This window comes from Ceratotherium simum, chromosome 38 (genome assembly GCF_057802395.1).
Source record: "Ceratotherium simum simum isolate JZ-2026a chromosome 38, ASM5780239v1, whole genome shotgun sequence".
NCBI lineage: Eukaryota > Metazoa > Chordata > Mammalia > Perissodactyla > Rhinocerotidae > Ceratotherium > Ceratotherium simum.
This window is the reverse complement of record NC_141937.1, coordinates 21,418,345-21,440,598: the sequence shown is the minus strand read 5'-3', so window position 1 is coordinate 21,440,598 and position 22,254 is coordinate 21,418,345. Positions and strand designations below refer to the sequence as shown.

Below are 22,254 nucleotides of genomic sequence, written 5' to 3'. Positions count from 1 at the left end.
TAATTACAGAGGCTTGCAAACTTTTGGGGGTTGGGGTGGAATCCTTATATAAAACAGACACAAAAGGTGCTGTTCTGTTGGACAGTTAAACCTGGGATGAAGGAGTCCCCTCCCATCCCACCCCAAAACACACCCAATACTTCCATGGCTCCCCACACAGAAGCCTGAGTATCCTTTGGAGTATTCTCTCCAAGAACTCTTGATGAAACAGAAAACCACTGTTCTATGGTTATTTCTCAGTGTCAACTTCTCACAATGTTCTTCATCAGTCCTGTTTTTGAGCATTTGGTTTAATTTGTCACTACTGTAAATAGCCTTGAAATAAACATATTTGTAAAATATAGGTTTCTTTTTCCCTTCTGAATTATTACTTTCTTGTATAGTCTCCCAAATGGAATTACCATGTAAAGAAACAGACTGCTTTATAATTCTTTTTTCATTTTGTTAAGTTGTTCTTCAAAGTACTGAACAAGAGCGATATACATAGCATTTTCTCATAAAGTTGCCAACAGTGAGTTTAATTTTTAAAAGTATTTTACTAATTTAAGAGATATATAATAATTTAAATTAATAATAAAAAACATTTGATTTTATTAAGTGCTTGCTATGCTCCAGGCACTAAAGTGCCTTCAATGTATCATCTTGTTTAATCTTTACAAGCCCTCCTTGGCCCCAGCTGTAAAACAGATAATGGCCTCCGGAAACCCCAAATGCCAACCCTGGAGGTATACTGCAGTTATAGAAGTCTCCCACTTCCAAGCAAGGAGAGGAATTTCCTCTCACCTCCAAATCCTGCTCTGGTATTCCAGACTGTTCCCTTCTCCAAATTTATGCACCCTGTTGTTTATACAGAGTGAGACAAGTCAGCAAAATAACTAATACTTAAATATTCTTAAAGTGATAATAAAAAGTGAGAACCTTAGAGGCCGGCCCAGTGGCGTAGTGGTTAGGTTCGCGAGCTCCACTTTGGTGGCCCAGGGTTCCTGGGTTTGGATCCCGGGCATGGACCTACACACCACTTATGAAGCCATGCTGTGGCAGCCATCCCACATATAAAGTAGAGGAAGATGGGCATGGATGTTAGCCCAGGGCCAATCTTCCTCAGCAAAAAGAGGAGAATTGGCAATAGATGTTAGCTCAGGGCTAATCTTCCTCAAAAAACAAAAAAAAAGTGAGAAGTTCAGCACTCCACTTCTATTAAAACTGCCAGTTACATGGAATTCCAAAGCTACTAGGGCAAAAGTGGAAATCCTACAACAACTGGAGACAGGAAAAGTCAGACGATCATTTACTTGAAGTCGAAAGGCGGAAGTTTAGATGTGGGGGCTACGGTTACCAGACTTGGATGGAGCTAGCCATTGAGGCTAACTAGTATTTTTACAGTCTCATAGTCCACAGGGAAGAACTTCACGGCCATCACAAGAATGCTGGTGAGTCCATGAGTTAGGCCCCCTGCCTGTGCTGGTGAATAAAGTTTTATTGGAACACAGCCGCACGCGTTTGTTTACGTGTTGTCTATGGCTGCTTTCGTGCTACAATAGCACAGCTGAGCCGCTGCAACAGAGACCTTGCGGTCAGCAAAGCCTAAAGCATTGACTCTTTACAGAAGAGTCCATCGGCTCTTGATAGCAAAAGTCTGTCAACCCTTGGATCAAGCTTTGGTGACCTCAAAGCCACAGACTAGCTGGACCCAAGGGCAGGTTCTCTGAGTGGTTCACCATCCAGGACCAACTCTAAAAGACCAGACGGGCCAGGCATGCCGTGACACAAGGAATTCACCACGATCTCAGTTAGGCAGGAAACTGCAGGAGGGAGAAAAGGATGAGTTAGGCAGGGCTGTACTAAAATTTCAGCAATTACCTGACCAGCTTGGTTCCAATCTGTTGCCGGATTTCCTGTCTCTCTTCTTCAGACGTTCGCTGCAAGATGTTTTTGTCCTCTAATTCTTTCTTAGATGGTCTGTTGCCAAGTTTGATAGCAAGAGTATCCCTTCGTCGTATTTTACTTGCCAAAGCACCTGAGGTTTGCAAAAGGCGGAAACGCAAAGAAAGAGGCTTTCAGCAAATGGCACTCAGGTTACACGTGGCATGGACTTTAAACACAGTCCAGACCAAACTTTTTTTTTGTTAAGTTCTAATATTTTATTTATACCAAAACCAGAATTTATTATACTTTAGCTTTCCTGGCTTTAAAAAAGCTAACTTGGGCCGGCCCGGTGGCATAGCGGTTAAGTTTGTGTGCTCTGCTGCAGCGGCCCAGGGTTCGCAGGTTCGGATCCCGGGCATGGACCAATGCACCACTTGTCAAGCCATGTGTGGCGGCGTCCCATATAAAGTAGAGGAAGATGGGCACGGATGTTAGCCCAGGGCCAATCTTCCTCAGCAAAAAAGAGGAGGATTGTCAACAGATGTTAGCTCAGGGCTAATCTTCCTCAAAAAAAAGCTAACATCAATAATATTTTAATATACTCTTTTTAGCTTATCTCATTTTCTATTCTTTTTCTTTTTGTTGAGGTAACATTGTGTACAGGGACTGATGGAAACTAGACTTTTGGTGGTGAAGACGATGCAGTCTATCCAGACCAAATTCTTTATCCACACGCAAGAGTGGAATTTTAACTAACCTCAGGAAAAAAAAAGTTTTGAGTTGGATATAGTCCATTTTGGAAAACTGAAGAACTATTTTTAAAAATGTTCTGAAAAATCTTGGGGCACCATGAAAAACCTTGCAAGTATCACCTCATCATTTGGAAAGTGATATTTGAAGTTCATTTTGTTGAGATGGCATATCACGGAAATTACTGATTGCATAATGCCTTTTCTTTTTCAAGTCTTAAAAATGGAGCCCCTTTACTTATTCTGTATAGTCAATCCTCGTCTTCCCTTTTCTTCTACTCAGAAACCACACTGAAGTCTACCTTTGATATCAGTGTTTTAATCCTAAATTATCCAGAAATCGCTATCGCAACAGAGGATAGTTAATACCAGAGGGATAACAATGATTTTTGTCGTTGTTCAGTACAAACTAGAAGGAATTTGACAAACTGCTGTTTTAACCATTAATATACTATTAGCTCTTCATAATCTGTAAATTCAATTCCATAGTGAATCCCTCCCAAGTCATCCTGCTCAGAAGTTTAAGAAAAAAATAGCACTTTCCAGTTCCCTACATTATACATACATGGTTGGCTTTACCCACTTTACTATCATTCCTTCTTAGAAGGCATACTATCCTACTCGTTGTGGATGAGTGTTTTTAATTCTTAAAAGGTATTTGTCATTTTTGACTCCTTCCTCCCTCCCCTCTCATTAAACCCCAGTATAAAACTGAGTGAAACTCTCCAACACCTCCAATGAGTAATCCAGTGAATCCTGCATTGATGCTCTTTATTCAAGAAAGGTCCCAGGCTGGCAGGGCCATCTTGTGATAGATCTGAGAAAGGCCTCTGTCATTAGAAAGCTTTGACTCTTTGTACAAATACAAAGATGCGTATCTGCCTCATAGACAAGGGCCTGACCCCCGCCATCATGAAGTCAGCTTCCAGAAAGCCCTGTCATCAAAAGCTAAACCTTAGAATACACACATTTCTAATTTGAGAAAGGAAGATAAGAGGAAAGAAAACATCAAGTGTCTCGTTCCCGATGAGGCCTTTGTTCTTTACAAAACACAGCTGCTTCTGTCCACCATCCATTTTCCTCCCTATCTCATGAAAAGAATCTTACTTTCTCCACTGCCATCCTCATCCTCATCCTCTTCATCATCATCGTCATCGGTGTACAAGACAGGCCCATCAGAGTCAGAGTCATTGGCCTGGTATTCCCTGTGGCCTTCATCTTCTGGGGCACTGAAGGATTCTGAGGATTCTCCCATCAGCCCAGGAGTCAGTAGCTGAGGTGCTGCCTTTCCCAGCTCGTCTTTGGTCGTGAAACTGTTAAAGGCACAAAAACACAGGGGTGGTGTGAAGCTCAGAGCAACCCTCATGGATGATGCCAACACCATTGAGAAGGAACTCTGGTCTCACGAGCATCCTTCAGGCTGGTGAAAAGAGAAGGCAGACACAGGCTGGCTCTTGCTGAAGGCAAGAGCAGTACTGTATTACTCAATTCTCAAGGTTTTAGACTCTTCATCTGTAAAATGAAATGGAGTGACTAGATGGTGTCCAATATATTTAGTACATAAATATGGTAAAACTCTACTTTGCAAATTTATTTTTCCCTAGCAATGGGGGTTCAGTGGAAATAGGCTAGAAGCTCCTGGATATTTGACTTTGTCCCTACTTTTTCTTTGACCTGTAACATCTACTTATCCTTCAAGTCTCAGTTAAAGCCTCAGCAACTTCAGGAATCTGTCATTGGCCTTCAGTGGAGTTCCTTGGCCTGCCTCCCTGCTCCCAGGGTGACCTGAAGACACCCCCACCGGCACACTTAGCAAGCTACACCTCAACCACCATCTACTTGTTTACCTTTCTAACCCCCAAAGTTCCTTGACAACTGGGACTCATACTGTTCTGCAGCCCAGTACCTAGAAGGATAGTGACATAGAAAAGTACATCTTCTTGAATTGACATATGACTTAATCCTCTTTTCATCACAGCCAGTGTGTCAACAGTCAAAAATCATGCATCCTCTCTGTGCTTTAGTTTCTCCATTTATAAAACTGCCTCTCATAGGACTAAACTAATAATGTGAGATGGAAAATGTGCAAGTTAAATGGACTCTTTAGAAGAAAGGTGGTAAGGATGCAATAATTTTCTATTATTTAGCTTGGTAAGAGTCTCTGGTTTAAAGTTATTGTAAATATACAGAGCTTGCCAATTTCAGAGACTAGAATAAAAAAATATAATTTCACATCAAAAACATATACCAAAAACAATGGAATCTTCATTTTAAGATACAGAAGATCCCCAAATTGCTTTCTGATATAAATAGAAGAATCCAAATTTGGATGTCACATTTCTCAAAGACCGTTTAGTGCAAAACATGTGCTTGCTGCTCTCACTAACTAAAAAAACCAAAAAACAGGTCTTTGAATAAAAAAACAGGTAAACTTTGTCAGAATCTGAGGAATTGAAAATTCTACTTTGTGGTTATAAGCCTAAACGTTCTCAAAATTCTCTATTTTTTTCACTTACTAGAAAAATCCAACAGCCAAAATTCTTGTTTTCAAAGGGGGAAATACAAAATTTCATTTTTTTATTTTGTAAAATATACATAACATAAAATTTACCATTTGAGCGTTTTTTAAGTGTACAGTTCAGTGGAATTAAGTACATTCACATTGTTGGGCAACCATCACCACCATCTATCTTCAGAACTTTTCATCTTCCCAAACTGAAACTCTGTACCATTAAACACGAACTCCCCGACCCTCCTCCCCTAGCCCCTGACAACCATCTTTTTACTTTCTGTCTCTATGAATTTTATTATTGTAGGTGCTTCATATAAGTGAAATTATTTGTCCTTTTGTGTCTGACTCACTCCACTTAGCATGTCTTCAAGGTTCATCCATGTTGTAGCACATGTCAGAATTTCCTTCCTTTTTAAGGCTGAACACTATTCCATTGTATATATATGCCACATTTTGTGGATCTGTTCATCAGTCGATGGACATTTGGGTTGTTTCTACCTTTCGGTTGTTGTGGCTACTGCTGCTCTAGATGCTGGTGTACAAACATCTGTTCAAGGACTTGCTTTCCTTATTTTTGGCTACACACACAGAAGTGGAATAGCTGGATCATATGGTAATTCTGTATTTAATTTTTTGAGGAACCACTATACTGTTTCTACAGGATGAAATCTCATTTTAAATAAGAGAAGATCTGTTTTATGGGAAAACTTCTCCACAGTCTGGATTTCTAGTTGATTGCCACTGGAGGCCATTCTTGTTGAACAGTCTGCCACTGTGGATGACCACATGACGTTTAAAAGATACACCAATTAATTACATTCTGAAGAGGAGAACGAAAGATACTTCAGGATGGAGCACTGGTATCATGGTTCACGTCATTGTTCACTAATTTTTCACGATATCAGTTTGTATTTTATAACGTTTTGCAGTTTTCAAAGACTTCTGCGTACATTTACAGCTTACAACTGTTCTATAGTATAATGAGGGCAGATAATTTATAGCTCATGGAACCCAGGAAGGCCATGAGTGACTTGCCCAATCAAGGTAGCAAGTCCAGTCTAGAACTCAGACTTAAGACTCTTAGTCTACCTATTAAATGTTATGTTATATTGTAAGATACAAGTTATACTGACATTGTTATAGATTACATTGAATGTTAAATATTATACTCTAAATTTGTATCAATCAATTCATGATGCGGCTCTCATTTTATCCCCTAAGGTTCCTGGGCACGTTGGACAATGCAGTGTACTTTATAAAGGTTTGTGGAAATAGACTAAACATAGTCAGGTCCCTTTTGGATATGAGTCCAGATGGGCTTATCAGTTTATGCCTTAAATTATACCAGACATGTATGTTACTGATGAACCTGACAATGAATAGAAATCTACAAGATCGTTACTACTCCATAATATGTGAATAGAGGTGGATATTTTTACATATGGCCACTTATCTTCTTTAAAGCTTTGATATTTGTGTTCCAAACAGAAGCCTCTTCATAAGATGACAGGATTTTCACACATTCGTTGACTAAACATAACCGAGGGCGAGTTCTAAGTAAAGCAAGTGACTAAGAGCCAGAAATTCTAATTTAAATACCCACTTAAGAACGGAAGACAGAATTTGGAAGGAAATTTGAGAGATTACTTATTCCAGGCTCATTAACTCAAGAGCAAACACAAACACCTGTGGGATAAATTGTAATTCACATTTTTAACTTTGAAGAATATACAGAGAAGAACATCTCTATGCCCTCTTCTAGGAAAGCATTATAGTTACCCTGAATACAGGAAAATCCATTATAAATACCTCAATAGTCTAATGATGTCCTGAGTTCACTCTCTCTGATCGTAGTCTCAGTGGAAATGGAGCACAGACACTCACCTCTTTTGTCTGACAATCCCGCACATATTTGGGCTGAAGAGTGATATTAAGCCCCCAGCACGCAGTGTGGCACCTAGCACAATATAGCACTCTCCCTAAATGTTTGTGGAAGTGGACTGGGCAGAGCGTCACCTTTGGATATGGGTTCTCTGGGTGCTTATGACTATCTAAGGAATCACTTTATACGTTACACCTTATTTTTCAGTGTATTGAATAATAACCCATATACTCAATCTATTTTCCTAAATTCAGAACTTGTCTTAAACATTTATACTTCCTGGCCCTCTTGGATGTTATTTTGGTAAAAACTAATCCTGGGGGCCGCCCAATGGCGTAGCAGGTAAGTTCGCGCACTCCACTTTGGCGGCCTGGGGTTCGCAGGTTCGGATCCCAGATGCAAACCTAATGTACTGCTTATCAAGCCATGCTGTGGTGGCATCCCATATAAAGGAGAGGAAGATGGGCATGGATGTTAGTCCAGGGCCAGTCTTCCTCAGCAAAAAGAGGAGGATTGGCAACAGTTGTTAGCTCAGGGCTAATCTTCCTCACACACAAAAAAACCAAAAGACAAACTAATCCTAACTATAATGTCTTGCTCACTTTGTATCTTTGGTGATTAGTACACTGCCCAGCACATAGAAGGTAGGCAAAAAATATACACTGAAAGAAGACTGTTCAGGTGTAAAGGTTGGAATTGACTGCGATGATGGAAAACATTCACTATAATTAAATGAAGATATTGGCTGTGTGCTGGAAGTATTAAGGATACCACAACCATTCATCTCAATATCTTCTTTTCCCATATCGTTTATTAAAATGTCAAACAAATGAAATAAACTAATTTGCAATTTAACTTTTATTTATCTTTCCTTGGCTTTCCTTCGAACAATGGTGCTCAAGATGATAAAAATAAACAAAAAACGAGAAATAAACACAAAATAAATAGCATTAAGAGGTAGAAGCAACTGCTTTGGAAACGTATAAACTTACTTAAGAGCACGGAATTTGGTGTGCAACCCTGTCTTGCATTCCGGCTCTGCCACTTACACACGGGGTAACCTTGGGCAAGCTATTTCACCTCCCTCAGCATCTGTTTTCTCATCTACTAAACAGAAATATTTCAGGGAAGACTTCTGTGAATTAAATAACTGACAGTTCCTGACATTAAATAAGTATTCAATAAATTAAGGTTATTATTATCAGCAATTGAATAATTAAAGTTGATATTTTAGTCTCTTGATCCAAATCAACTTAAAAAATATACTCAATTTTTTTTAAGTCCAACATGCCAAAGATTTTTTTGAAAGAGGCAATATTAAATTAAATGATTTGAAGAGTGAGCTTTCGTTTTATTCTTAGAAACCGGAGAGAAGAGGCTGGATTTAAGACTGCTAAGCCTTCCCTAGACAGAACTGGTCATGGCATCTACTATACCCTGACAGCCCTCCCTTCACACCTGGGGGACAGCAGAGCTAACATGTCCTCTTTACCCTTAGGTAGAACATTTATAGGACTTTTCAAGTGATTAGATGCAGGGAACGAAGGAGAATGAGGACCCTAGGATGCTAGGGACCCTAGGAAGTCCACGTTTCTGGCTTGGGCAACTAGATGATAGCACACCTATGGTATACCAGATTCTGTAGTGATTGCTGTGGATGTAGAGGTAAATAGACCTGTTGGTTAGTTTGGTCCCATAGGTAAGCAAAAAGGCTGTCAGAGCGTAGTAGAGACAATAACCAATTCTGTCTAGAGGAGTATTGAAAGGCTTCACAGAGGAAAAAACATTTGAGCTGGGTAGCAAATTGAGGATCAAGAAACGGAGCCACTCCAAGATTGGGGGAAAAGGAGTTGGAATTTGAAAGGGTGCTTTCCTGATGCTCTTTATTTTCTTGGAGAGGATAAGACTAAATAACTTGTTGAAATGAAGGTAGGCAGGAGTGGGTGAGCAACGGTCAAGATTTAAAATAACCACTGTAAGGAAAGAGAAGGAACTGTCTAGGGAAAAGAAAAAGGATGGCTGAGCAGTGATGAAGCAGGTTCTAAGATGACTTGAAAGCCACAGGTCTGAAGCCGTATCGGTCTGCAGGACCAAGCTCATTTTCTTCAGCATTCCTGGCATTCCTGGGGCAGGGCTATGAAAAACCAATGGCTGGGTTACATGTGTGTTTACGTAATATTCACTAGATTAAATGATAAAAGAAAACAAAATAGGCTCCTTTCACTTCAACAGAGTGGTTCAGTGATCCTTAGGATTCAGCTTCACAGGGAAAGCACATGGAATATGGGGTTGGTGCCCGCCCCGACTCACCATTTTGCATTTTCTCTGCTAACACTTAAGCCAGTGCCTGAGTGGACAGTGGTTCTGTTTGTTGCCTCTTCAGTCCAGAGAAGCTGACTTGGGTCTAAGGCAGGGACGGGCAGGTCGGCTCCATTGCTGATCAGGACAATAGGAGTGTCCGAGGCAACGATGCACTGCTCCTCCAGAGGAAGAGGAGGGGCTGGAGGAGGCGGCGGTGGAGCCCCAGGGGGTGGAGGGACTGCAGACTTGGCTTTGCCTGTGGTCTGCTCCTCGGTCCCAGGGACAGTCTGCTCGGGTTTGAGACTCTCCACCCTGGTCTCCGAAGGCTCTCCTTTAAGATCGGACGTGCCAGAAGTGTCTGCATCTGAGGACGGTCGAGACGTTGGCTGCTTGCCAGTTTTTTCCTTGCCTTTTGTGACTCCCACTGTCCCTGTCTTGCTGGAAACTGTCTGCTTTGAAGCTTTGGGACGAGATGAGGTGGAGGAAGTAGATGGTGAAGCTGACGTTTTGGAGCCAGTTGTTTTTTTTGAATGAGAGGAACCAGCTAAAATAGAGAGATTTTGCATTAAAAGTCAAAGACGACAAGGCTTTTTAAATAAACTAACCGGGTTGCAATTGTCAACGGCAATGGTTCCCTTTAAAATTATTTGTCAAATAAACGAATAAAAGAAAATAGGCTAATGATGATAATGGTTTTGTTTTCTGTCCCTCCCTGTCTCCAGTCTAGGAGGGAGCAAGTGATGCTTGAGGCAAAACCCTAAGGGACAGGAGTCCTCTGTCCTCTTCCTCATCTAGTCTTTAGCTGGCCAGCCAAGGGGAAATCCTCAGCTCCTTGTCCCGTGGGTTACCTGAAAAAGTCCCTGTATGCTCCAAAGAAGGGACATTATGGAGTGTAGAGGACAGACACCAGCAGCTGTCTGGGTATAAGACAAGGTTGGGCTCAGCACAAATTATACATGTTCTCCAATGTCTTTCTGGGAATGGAGTGGCCTTCTCAGAAGAAGCTGGGTATATACCACCAGCTCCTTTCCGGGCCAGAAACAAATTTACTCATCTTATTGCTAAAAGATGAACTCCAAACCAGCTATCTCCATGGCTCAGAGAGAGAAGCCTGCTAGACTCGCCAGTATCCCCATCTGCAGTGGCAACAGGGCAGAGTGAAAACGCACGGCCACATATGAAAGACTAGTTGCCTTCAAAACATCAAAAGGCAGAAAAAATAATTTTTTACAAAAAGTGTCTAAATGGGTAGTGTTTGAATAATTTGAAGGGAAAGAGTATCATTCTCAGATCTTCTGACAACTGCTTATGCTCCCAGAGGGTCTTCATCAGAGGACGGCTGTGGCGTATTTGCCTACTTCTGGATAGGACTGCCTTCAACCAAACCACTTTCAGGAAAAAAACGCTAACTCTCCTTGACTTTATATCATCTTAGGAGATACATTTTAACTCCTGTGAGAATAATCTTTTGTTTCATGAACTTTATGATCTATAAATTTCTCCCAATTGCTTCTTGTTATAATGTAATATGTTCCTTCTTTTTCATAGGGAGTTAAACTATTCCACAGAACTATTAAAAATATCTTGTTAGTATTGTGGAGCCAACCCACACTACATACAGGCATGACTGTAACTTACCTCTGGTTATAACTTTACTGGAGTCAATGGGGAGGGTCAGGAGATGAAGAACAAATAAAGAACAATGAGACGTAAGACTCACCAACTCTGATATGCTGAAAAGAGCCAGTCTCACTTGGTGACAAGATCTAGGCTTAAAAGAGGTCTCTATGGCTTGGGGGCTTCATTAGTTTAGATATACATAATAACTAGAATTCCCCTCCCCCAAATCTGGGCCTGCGAATACTACTTCTTTCAAGTTAAAAACCTTCGCTTGCTTATAAGACAAATATATTACGAATACTCCTACAATCTAACTCCCTTCTAAATTTATTTTTCCCAACAAAGATGCTAAGAATTAGCTGTCTAAACATGTCCAATTATTTTCTTAGGTATTTTCTTATTTCTTAGGTAAGTTGAACAGAATCCCTTCCACATATCAATTCTAATAATTCTTTTTTAGAAAATTCTTTCTTTTCTAACGGCAAAGTTAACTGTAGCCTGGCTTAAGGAAAAAGACAACTTTTTTCAATGCCTGCCATGCAAATTCAAGCCATGTTATCCTATTTGTCTTTAAGTATCTTCTAAAATGACAGGACTGAGCTGAAATCAACCATGTCGCTTAAGGTACCTTGAATTTAGGCCATGACTAAAAAAGAAATGCCACCTCTCTTCAGTTAAGTACTTTTCTTGTTAATACAGTGTGCAACAATGACAAAGAAAAAACATGGGAGACTTCACCTTACTTCACTGGCAAAGCAGCTGAATGAGCTAAGCCCGCATCTGGTTATCTGGAGAGCTATGCTAACTGAGAGAGGAAGAATCTTAACTGATAGCTTTCTTAAGAGCTTAAAACATCTGACTGAAGATCAAGAGCTGCATTTGAAGTAACTTTTCCAGAAGGTCAGCATTATTCAAATAAAGCAAGGGCACCGTGTAGGAAGTTCTACATGGTTACAAATGGAATATGAGCAGGATGCTGAAGGAGTACTATCAATATGTGATAAAGGGATCCTTGCACGATGGGCTTGCTCGTCTACTTCAATGCGACTCCTGCTTCTTTGTGACAGACCTGAGACTAGCAACATTCTTATTTACACTAAGGGCCAGTGGTGCCTCTTTTAATACAATGGAGAACGTGACTATAGTTTCCTCTTAGCAACATCATGAGTCCATAAATAAATCTTCAAGTAGAATATCTGGAAATAACTCAGAATCTCTCATGAAAGCTGTCCCCTGCTCTGACATTAATCACCAGCTTTCTTCTGAGAGAAGTAAGAGAGAGTCAAGTCCAGTCAACAGTGAGCTGCTGCCATTGGGGCAGAGGAAGTGGGAAAGTCTGTGCAAGGCAGGGTCTTAATTCCCAAGGAAGGGCGATCGTTTGGGGCTTTTCTTTAAGAAGTGGATCAGCGTCTGCCTCACTTCAAGACCTGTTCCCAGGGTGTGCCAGGCAGTCTGGGAAACACACAGATGCCAACAAGAAAGGACGCTGAGGCGTGAGGGCAGCTGGTCCCTGAGGAATTGGTCCACAGGCACTGTTGGCACACATTCTGAGACACTGCACTTGAGAGGTTATTAGAAGAGACTCAGACACTCGATGCCAAAGGCAAGGAGAGGAGCACGGGGAAAGAGACATCCATTTGCATTTGGAGGTCTGCTACACTGTCAACTAAGCCATTCTCTGAATTTGAGCATTATGGGTATAAATTACAAGGGGAAAAAGATCAATACCAGAGCAAATCCTGGTAGCCAACTGCAAGACAGTTGCTGCTGATTTTAAGGAAAATAAGGTTTGCTTTAGCACAGGAGAATTTTTATGCACGTGTTAATAGGAAAAAGCCACTCAGCCTGTGTACTTTGATTAATGTCCTTTTAAAAGCTGGATGACAGGACAGGCTTCTTTATTCCACTTCACTAGAAGAACGGGAGCCCCACCTTGCATTAAGCATATCCGATTTGAAAGGGAAGCTGGATACACATTACCTGAAGTTATTGTAGGTCACCAAAACATCCTCTGCTGATGTGCAATAGTGACTTAGTAACCACACTATGAGGATGCTTTTCCTTAAAACACACTGAAGTCTAATGGGGGTGGGCTGGGGGCAGAAGCACTGAGCACGTAACTTTCAACTCTGCCCAAGTAGTTGCGACTCCAGGCAAGAGTGGTGGGGTGGAGCTGAACCGAGTGACATGAACACTTTGTCATTTATCAGGAGAGAAAGGACTATGTGTGCAGAAAGATTTAAGACATTAAGATTCAGCAAATATGTCAAAGACCCAAGCGTCATGTTTTTATGTGCAAACTTAAGATATTTTGAAAGAAAACCCAAGCCACAAAGCCACCCATAAATTCAAATAGGCAGAAGGCCAGTCGATGTCTAACTAATGTCATATCAGAGCACCACCATTCACCAGGCACACCACTCCCTGTCTCCTTCACTGGGTCTCAGGCAGATAGTGGATACTCAGGATGAGAGAGGTCTATTCACCCAAACACTAATGAGATCAACTATCACCTGGTTGACTTTCCTTTAGTAGAGATACCAACAAAGGAATCTCCTGGGCATTCTGTGTCAAAGCTGAATCCACTGGTGTTGTATCCTAAGCCAAAAATGCCATCCTTCCCAGAAGAAGTGACTGGCCCACCCCAGAGCAGAGCACTCTAGACTCAACCCCACCAGGGTCATACTTGTTACCAGGTAACATACTCACCAGCCTCTCGGGTCGTGTTTCGGCTCGTTGGCTTGGGTGGAGGGACGGGGGCCTGCTTACCAGGAACCTTGGTATTTTTTTTAACAGGAGGGACTTCATCACCCTTGGGGCTGGCCCCAGCAGTGCCCCCTTTCGGAGGCCCAGGTGGTTTTTTGGGTTTAGGTTTGGATTTAGGCTTAGGAAGAGCTGGAGGAGGTAGAGCAGGAGCTGCCGGTGTTTCAAAGTGGTTTTCAGTGTTCTCTACAAATGAAAGAGTGAACAGAAGCAGACTGATACAGACACACTCCACATAAACAGCAGGAGCAAGACATGCGGCGACAGGGATACAAACAGTGTGCGGCTGCTTGGCCCTTGGGAACCAGTGTGGAGGTCTGCACGAGAAGGAGCCACGTTTGGGGTAAAAAGGATCCACAGGGCAAACTGGGGTGTGTTCCCCAGGTGCATTAATCACTCCTGTGATAAACAGGGTTGCACAAGTCACTTTGATGAAGTGATATTGAGGACGAGTGTAAATGTCACCGTCAGGGGCCGACACCAGCCTTGAAGCGGCGGTTGCTGAATGATGATGTGGGCACGGGTGCTAAATTTAAATGTAACAAAACTGAAGAGCCCCCGAGAGTGGCAGATCAGCAAGTTACACACACCACCATGCCGGGAGGACCGACCGTGTGGCAATGACTAGACTCTCAGTTACCTTCGTCCTCCCCTCTAAGGGACTTTCTCTCTCTTAGGAGAACTCAAGCCCCATCAACCTGAAAGAGATGTGGGCTCTGTCTCATTGTGGTCAAAAATCAATTATTTTCTAAGCTAAGGGAGACTCTGTAGAATCTTTCACAGGAAGCACAATGCACTGATGAATAAACTATTTTCTACTCTTAAAATTTTCTCAAGCTCTCCCAGTGCACTGGGGCAGCTTCCTGTTTTACAATAACTTCCTCTGACCTTTTTAGTGTCTCAACTATAGGTACAGAGGGTGCCTAACCCAAAGAAGTATCAAATTTGTCTTGCAATGTAAATACTAATGATTATTTTGAAAAGACAGAGGTTAAAATTCATTAAAAAAAAATCATAGCTAAGAACAGAAGCTTCTCACAGGTTGTGCATAACTGGAGGAGAAACGGTATTAGCCTCTCATTATTGAAAGTGGAGATGCTGAACATTCATTCATACATTCATATCCATGTTTTTTCTAATAATGACTGATTGAAATGAAAATAAATTAAAATACAGTTCTGGTCCAAAGAGCTAAGCAGCATTTCTTTAAGAATGGAGAACAATAAAAAATGTAAGAGAGTGTGAAGACAAGACTGAGCCTTTACTGAATTTGTCCTCCCACAGTTGAATGACCAAGAAATGGTTTTAATATTGGAATGTATCACACTTTATTATTATTTCTTCTGTTTCATTTCTCATCATAGAGAGTGGGAAGTGAGGACATCGCATCTTTTTTAAACTACCATAAAAATGAGTTTAAGTTATGGTAGGTAACCAATAAAACTTTTCTTTAATCCTCTCTCAGCCATGAAACCCACCCCCATCACTGCAGCTGAAATGGACTCTCCTGCCTCTGAGCTTAATCGTACTTATTGTCTGAGCTATTGATTCAACATTTATCAGAGGCTACTTTCTGTTTACACAGCTTGTCTCCTCAACTAAGCTGCTTATCTCTAATACAGCAGGGGCTCCCCTAACCTACCTGGTCTGAACCAGGAGCCCACTTCATCACAAAAGTCAGTCAGGGTTGAGAACAATACAAAACATTTTATTTTAACGTACAACAGAAATATACCTTGACTCACCAGTCTTTTGAAGTAGGGCAGAGGCCTATTCTTTAAACACAGCTTTGTAACCTAGCCCCTAGCATAACACCATGCATGGAGATCATGCCCAGGTACAGTGTCCATGGCGAGAGCCAGTCAAACTGATCTGCATCACTTGGTTATCTTCATTCTCTTTCACACTACAAACCCTCACACGTCTCATCCTCTGCCTTCATGGCATATCACTGAGGGATCTTTTTTCTTTCTGCCTCAGGTTTTAAATTCTAAAGTTATACCCCAAAGAATCTGGGTTCTGGGTTTGAGAAGGAGGAGCCGGTTTGCTCTCTGACAGTTGGGAAGCACAATCCCTACTTGGGTTGAAAATGAACACACTACACACAGACTCACGCTGGGTCTTGCAGAAGTGCGGTCCACTCCTTCCTCTGCGAACTGCACCAGCTATCTGCGTGTGTCTGCCATATGGCCGATGGCTACGTTTACTCCGGGGTGATGCCTAAGGGGTGTGTGCGTGCATATGCCCATGTATGCACGCACACACAGACACTTTTCTGATCACATTATGAACTCCTTTTGTCTGAAGTTTTACATCCCGTCAAACACAATGCTCTAAACATGATGTCTATTCAATGAACGTGACTGATTGGCTGACAGTCATCAACACATGTTAGTAGAAAACAATCTCTTGTATCTGGGAGATAATGAATTGAGTCAAGTTGCCTTTTTTACAATGACCACGTGATCTGAAGACATGATATAAATTGATGGAGTAGAGGATTATCTTCTCAAGAGGAGATTAAGAAAGGGCTGCCTATTCACTCTGGCTTGATAACGATTCTTTGTTCCACAGTAGTCTGGAGGATGGCTGTTTACTACCCTTCCAGGTTTGGCCCCTTCCACGACATGGAGCATTTAGTTCAACAACACTTAGAGCAAACCTGAGAACCGCATGCGTCTTGATCTTGCCTACAATGCACTTCTGCCCCCATTCCCCTCCTTCACCTGGCCGCCTCCTTCTTGTCCCCTTCAGGCCCCAGTCTGGAAATATCTTCCTCTAAGAACCAATTTTGGCCCCCATTGCAAGCTCCCTGGCCTGCACTCAGGCCTTCCAGAGGATTCTGCATCTTGTATTGCAATTCTCATCCACCACCCCCAGTCGAGTCTTACCTACGGTAGACCGTCATTAGTATGTGTGGAACAAATTCATATAAGTCACTTGTTACTTCACTGAAAGCCCTCTATAATAACTCAACAGAAATAATATCAAATACTTTCCAGATTTCACATATTGAATATCAAGCTATAGTTAACAGATTGCAGATCAGTTTTTCTGCCTCTTACATATTAAAGGATACTTACTGAGACAGAATAATGGGAGACTAAGAGCCCTAAAGGCCTTAAAGGAAAAGTCTCCCATGTTAGGCAGTGGAGACCCAAGACCACTGTACCAACTCTAGAATCAGGTGCCTTCCGAAGCCCCAGGAACACCCACACATTCTAAGTGGAACCTACCCACAGGGAGGTGCGAAGGCCACTTACCATTTGTTTTGTTTTCTTTGACACTGATGTTTCAAATATTAAAGTACTGACATATTGTCTTGAAAAGAGATACAAGCATCTGGGACTTTAAAGGCATGTGATGTGGTTTTGCAAATATAACCAATTAATAGATAAAATAATGCTCTTGGATAAGTTGGCTTAATGCAAAAGAGAAGGGAGCATTGCACCCCAAAATAAGGGTGAATTAAGAATATGGGATGGTGGGGGCCAGCCTGGCGGCATAGTGGTTAAGTTCGTGCACTCCTTTTCGGTGGCCCGGGGTTCGCAGGTTTGGATCCTGGGTGTGGACCTACACACCGCTCTTCAAGCCGTGCTGTGGCAGGCGTCCCACATATAAAGTAGAGGAGATGGGCACGGATGTTAGCCCAGGGCCGACCTTCCTCAGCAAAAAGAGGAGGATTGGCAATGGATGTTAGCTCAGAGCTAATCCTCCTCACCAAAAAAAAAAAAAAACAAAAAAATAGAATATGGGATGGTGAATTTGCATAGCAGTGAGCTCAAACAAGAAGTGAGATCAGAAGAGGAGCAGAGGTCAAGGTGGATCTTGGGCAGTGTTTTAGAATTAAACAGTGTCTTTCCACAGAAATGGAAGGGATGGTTACCTTTGCTTATAAGGTGTTTTCTATTTAACGTAATACTATGTGATGTTACTTATGAGGGACATTCTTTTTACTCTCAGGAAGTGGCTTCCATACTTCCATACCGAATGCTTCCCCTCACTCTCAGTGTGGCTCTGGTCGGTGCACCATCCACAAAGCGAGAAAGGTGTTACTCTGTCTTATTAGTGGTGTGGCAGCACGTCCAGCATTTCCATTTCCTTATGTACAGACTGGCCAAGCACGATGCTATCTTGGACCTTATTTGACCAAAAAGAACCGAATGTTCTAATTCCAAGTAAAGAAGAAGAAAACAAAAACATCTCTCAAATATCCATGGACCTATGAGGTCTGTCATCCTCTTTTTAGAACATCAAGGCCTGCTGGCTTAATTAACATAAAACTGTCAGCAACTTTTATTAGGTTGATGAGGGAAACACTTCCTTTGAAGTCTGGCCAGTCCACTGACTGACACCCCACATGGACCAGGCAAGCACGAGAGATGGCACTGTTACATAACGAAGGATGTGATTCTTGAATGGGAAAAGGCAATACCAGGGACAAACCACAGATGGGTTTGAAATTTAACAGTCTGGTGAGACAGGACAGTTGGACTAAAAAAATAAAAATAAAAAAAGAAATCACTGCTAGCATTAATACTTTCAATTGAATCCCCTTGAAATCTATTTAGATCTGTTTTCTCTTTATGTTCCAGGAAAATTATCATTCAAAATAGTCAATTTTTCAAAATCATTATTTATAAGCTTAATCAGAGTCCTTCAATGGAACAAGACTAAGTAAAGCCCCATGAATACTATACTTCATACTGAATAAAGCAAAATAATAAATTTGCAACAGATTATTAGTAGAGGCTTCTAAAATTTTTAAAGGCTAATTTATATGCAAATAATAAGGGATTATGGACTTCCAGAGAAGATGATTTTAAGTTGCAATGTTTGTCAAATGCTCTTTTGTTCCCATTGGAGGATGCTCTTTGGAGGATCTGGGTCAAGAATAGAGGAAGAGAAGTTTGCTTCCAGCAGTTTCTAAGAGTTCTCAAAATGCCTATGGAACCCAAACTAGATTTGACAAATTTTTGCCATCCAACTCAGTGGCAGACATTATAGAACAGGAAATAGCCTATTTCCTGAAGATTCATTTCTATGCTGCAGAGAATCATCTAGAATCTCCCAACATAGCCTTATCTTGTAGGAGTTTCAGTTCAGGTTTGCATAAGTATGAGGTTTGGAGTTTCCTGCATATGACAGCAGTGGTATTGGGGATGTAATCAATCAGTGACCAGGAACTTGTGAATGTTCCGGGGGGTTCTTAAGAGACATGAATTTTGCAGTTATGCAATCTACCATAGCTTATTTGCTCTAGAAACCAAGGTTTCTAAAGAAGCCTTCAGGGAACGGCATAATTGGCTCTGGCATATTTTGAAATTTCCATTTGCACAAGACAAATCATGGGGCAGAGCCTATGGCCAGGATAGCAACCAAAATCCCTGGCATGTCTGGGAATTATTTCCAAGTCTCTCTCAGAAATGTATAGGACCTAAACTAGAGCCTACAATTTTGGGTGTGTGGATGCCAAGCTCCCACTACTGGAGAGACAGTACTGGGCTGAAGGAGCCACCCTGTTTTGATTCCTCCATGCTGAGCTGCTCACAGGGGCCAGTTCTAAGCAACAGAGAAAGATGTTCAGACTGCTGGCATGTTTTATTAAAGAAGATACTGAGAAAAAGCTCCTGAGGAAAGGATAATATTCCCAGACATCTCTAATGATTGAAGAGCCCACCCCTTCTGATTCTTACTGCTAATTAGCCCTCTTTCATAAAAAATTAAATGATGTGCTTATAAAACGGATGCATCTACCTACGGAAATCATCCAATTTCTCTTTGCGGATTATCATTTCTCTCCTCTTTGTATTTGCAAACCTCCTCTCTACTGGTCTTAGGTCCCTTTTTGGAGTCGAAGACCTGATTCTCGACATTGAGCTGTAGTGAAGTAAAAAAAATATGGGGTTTCTCTTGATTTTACCTTTCTTATCTTCCGCCTTTTCCTCCAGAGGTGGCGCTTTTTCAGCTACAAGGTCATTACCTTCTTCAGATTTTACTACATTTTCCTCTCGGGTAGGCTCCTCTCCGATGGGTATCATGTGCCCGTTTGAATTTTCAAAGTTAACTGTTACATCTCCATCTAAAATGGGGAAAGAAACACCTAGATGTCTAACTTGATGGCTTTCTTAAAACCCAGTTTTCCACTTACTAGGACTGTAGGGTTCAGGTTCAGCTTTCAGGCCCTGGGCACCAAATACATCCTGTTCTGTTTCACCAAGTTAAAGGAAAGCGCTGGAAAATCCTTAGTCTTGGGGGACAGCAGCTATGGAGGGAATTTCCAGGTGCTAATTCAAGACGGTAGGAACAATTATCCTAATTATAAAACATGCCCGGGCAGCAGAGTCCCTCTCTTCTTGTGCTTAGGTTTCCTTGAAGTCAATACTTAAGAGTTTCTTTGCCTTTCAGAAACTGAACGGTAAAAGGAGTAATCTGAAAAATGGAATAAACATTTTAACAAGCACCAAAGACACAGGTGAATGCAAATACACAGCTAACATGAAATGGAATTACACACAAACAATTAGTGGGAGAATATGAAAATTTCCAAGTACCACTATCTCCGGAATATTAAAGCTATGATAAGTCAACGTCACACAGTAAGATAACAGCTACTCTATATTCAGCGAAAGATAGTAAGGCTAACTGTATTTTCATTTTCTTATTTATGGAAATATTAAAAGGTACTCAGGCAATTGTTATGTATAACTAACCAAAAAATCTTCAAGTTGGCTTAATAATAATTTGAAAACATTAGGGAAAAAAAACACGTAGGAAAAAAGTAATTTCAGAGGATTTTTTAAAAATCACAACCGAGGGGCCAGCCCCATGGCATAGTGGTTAGGTGCGCGCACTCTGCTGCTGGCGGCCCGGGTTCGGATCCCCGGGCGCGCACTGACGCACCGCTTGTCAGGCCATGCAGTGGTGGTGTCCCATATAAAGTGGAGGAAGATGGGCACGGATGTTAGCCCAGGGCCAGTCTTCCTCAGCAAAAAGAGGAGGATTGGCATGGATGTTAGCTCAGGGCTGATCTTCCTCATCAAAAAAAAAAAAAAAAATCACAACAAAATAAAATTTCTAATGTTATCTAAATCATAAATAACTAATTTTAACCCCTGAACTTTCATAATTCCTAGGAGTTTCTGAAGTGAAAGAGATTTTGCAGAAACTCTTAATTCAGTGATGCTTGAAAAGATTAACTCTAGTTCATATCTGGCAAATTTTAAGAAACTTTGCTACAATTGTAAAAAAAAATTAATGAATTGAAGATTTTTACTTAGCAAACTTGAAGAAATGCAAGATTAGAGCTGTTTTTGTGCAATTTTTGATTAACCTTAGTTTGACAATCATTATAAAACAGAGACCATCTCCCAAATTCTCATTAAATATGATTGAATTGCTTGGGCTCAACAATAAAATCCACTGGTTTTCTTGACAAAAACAAGCATAACGTTTTAATACATAAAACACATAACATGGAATTATGTCATGCTCAAAATGAAAAAACAATTGTTGCTTAGTCATATAACTTCCAAGTATCTATAATCTGATTTCCGTATAAAACTAAAAGAGACAAGAACTGAAGGCAATACCATTGCAAGTAAATCTTAACTATTTCGATAAAATTAAGGTGATAATTTTCTAAAGAGTATATGTCAAACCAAAAAGAAACCAAAAGATTCTTAGTTCTTATTACTGAATCTCAAGAAATTTGCTATTAAAAAAAGAGGAGAGACCCAATATAATGTCCAGATATTAGACTCAGGAAAAATAAAAACTAATGTAAGAATGGAAAATTCTAAACAAAATAAAAAACCTCTTCTTTATATAAAAATTCTCAGTTTTTAGGTCTCCCAAATATGTTTATCTTTGTTTTCTATGACTTTAGTTGGTAATAAAAACACGTTGAAGTCATGTTGATGACAATTTAATTCTATTTTAACCATTATTATATTAAAATTCTTTAGTAGGTTAAATAACTGATTTTTAAAATTCAGACCAAAAAAGCTAGAGAGAAAATTAAATAGTTGTAGTACAAGAAGAAACTGGATTATCACATGATAGAGAGAAATAATCAACAATGTGGAAAGATACTTACTTTGAGGTATGAAATAAAGCGAGTGCATATGAAAATAACTGTAGAAAAAGGAGACATGTTTGTAATAAACACAGAATTCAAGGATAATACAAAGGAGAAGTGAAGTTATTAATAATCAGTGTGCGTATTGAAAAGGTTTTCTTGCTTTGTGTATTATTTTAGAATTAACATAAGTTAATTCCTTGATATAGTTTATGTAGGTAAGTAAAATAGAAGCTTGGTGAAGGAAGGCAAGAGCAGATGCTGAGCCAGACCGCAGGTTACAGTAAGAGGCTCACGCCAAGTCTCATAGGACCATCTGTATGCAAAAGAAAGAGAGAATTCAGAACAAGAGTCATAAGCTTCAAGTAAACCAAGAGATAAAGCGCACACAGAAAGAAGCAGTTAAATAAGGAACATGAGAGCGTTTGCAGAGTTTCCCTCTTTCTGGTGTTTAGGTGTATTTGGGGTATAGTTAAAAGGG

General features: G+C 40.8%; 1 protein-coding gene across 1 annotated transcript in view; it reads right to left on the bottom strand.

Annotated features, from left to right (window-relative positions):
- PHACTR2 (phosphatase and actin regulator 2) overlaps positions 1 to 22,254 on the bottom strand; it is a 260,046-nt gene that overhangs the window by 39,217 nt on the left and 198,575 nt on the right. Inside the window, exons 5-9 of the mRNA XM_087424964.1 lie at positions 19,617 to 19,775; positions 13,640 to 13,879; positions 9,320 to 9,854; positions 3,723 to 3,928; positions 1,861 to 2,017 (exon numbers count right to left, since the gene is read on the bottom strand). Of these exons, the coding sequence (XP_087281090.1) occupies positions 1,861 to 2,017; positions 3,723 to 3,928; positions 9,320 to 9,854; positions 13,640 to 13,879; positions 19,617 to 19,775 (1,297 nt within the window). The remainder of the gene's footprint in view (positions 1 to 1,860; positions 2,018 to 3,722; positions 3,929 to 9,319; positions 9,855 to 13,639; positions 13,880 to 19,616; positions 19,776 to 22,254) is intronic.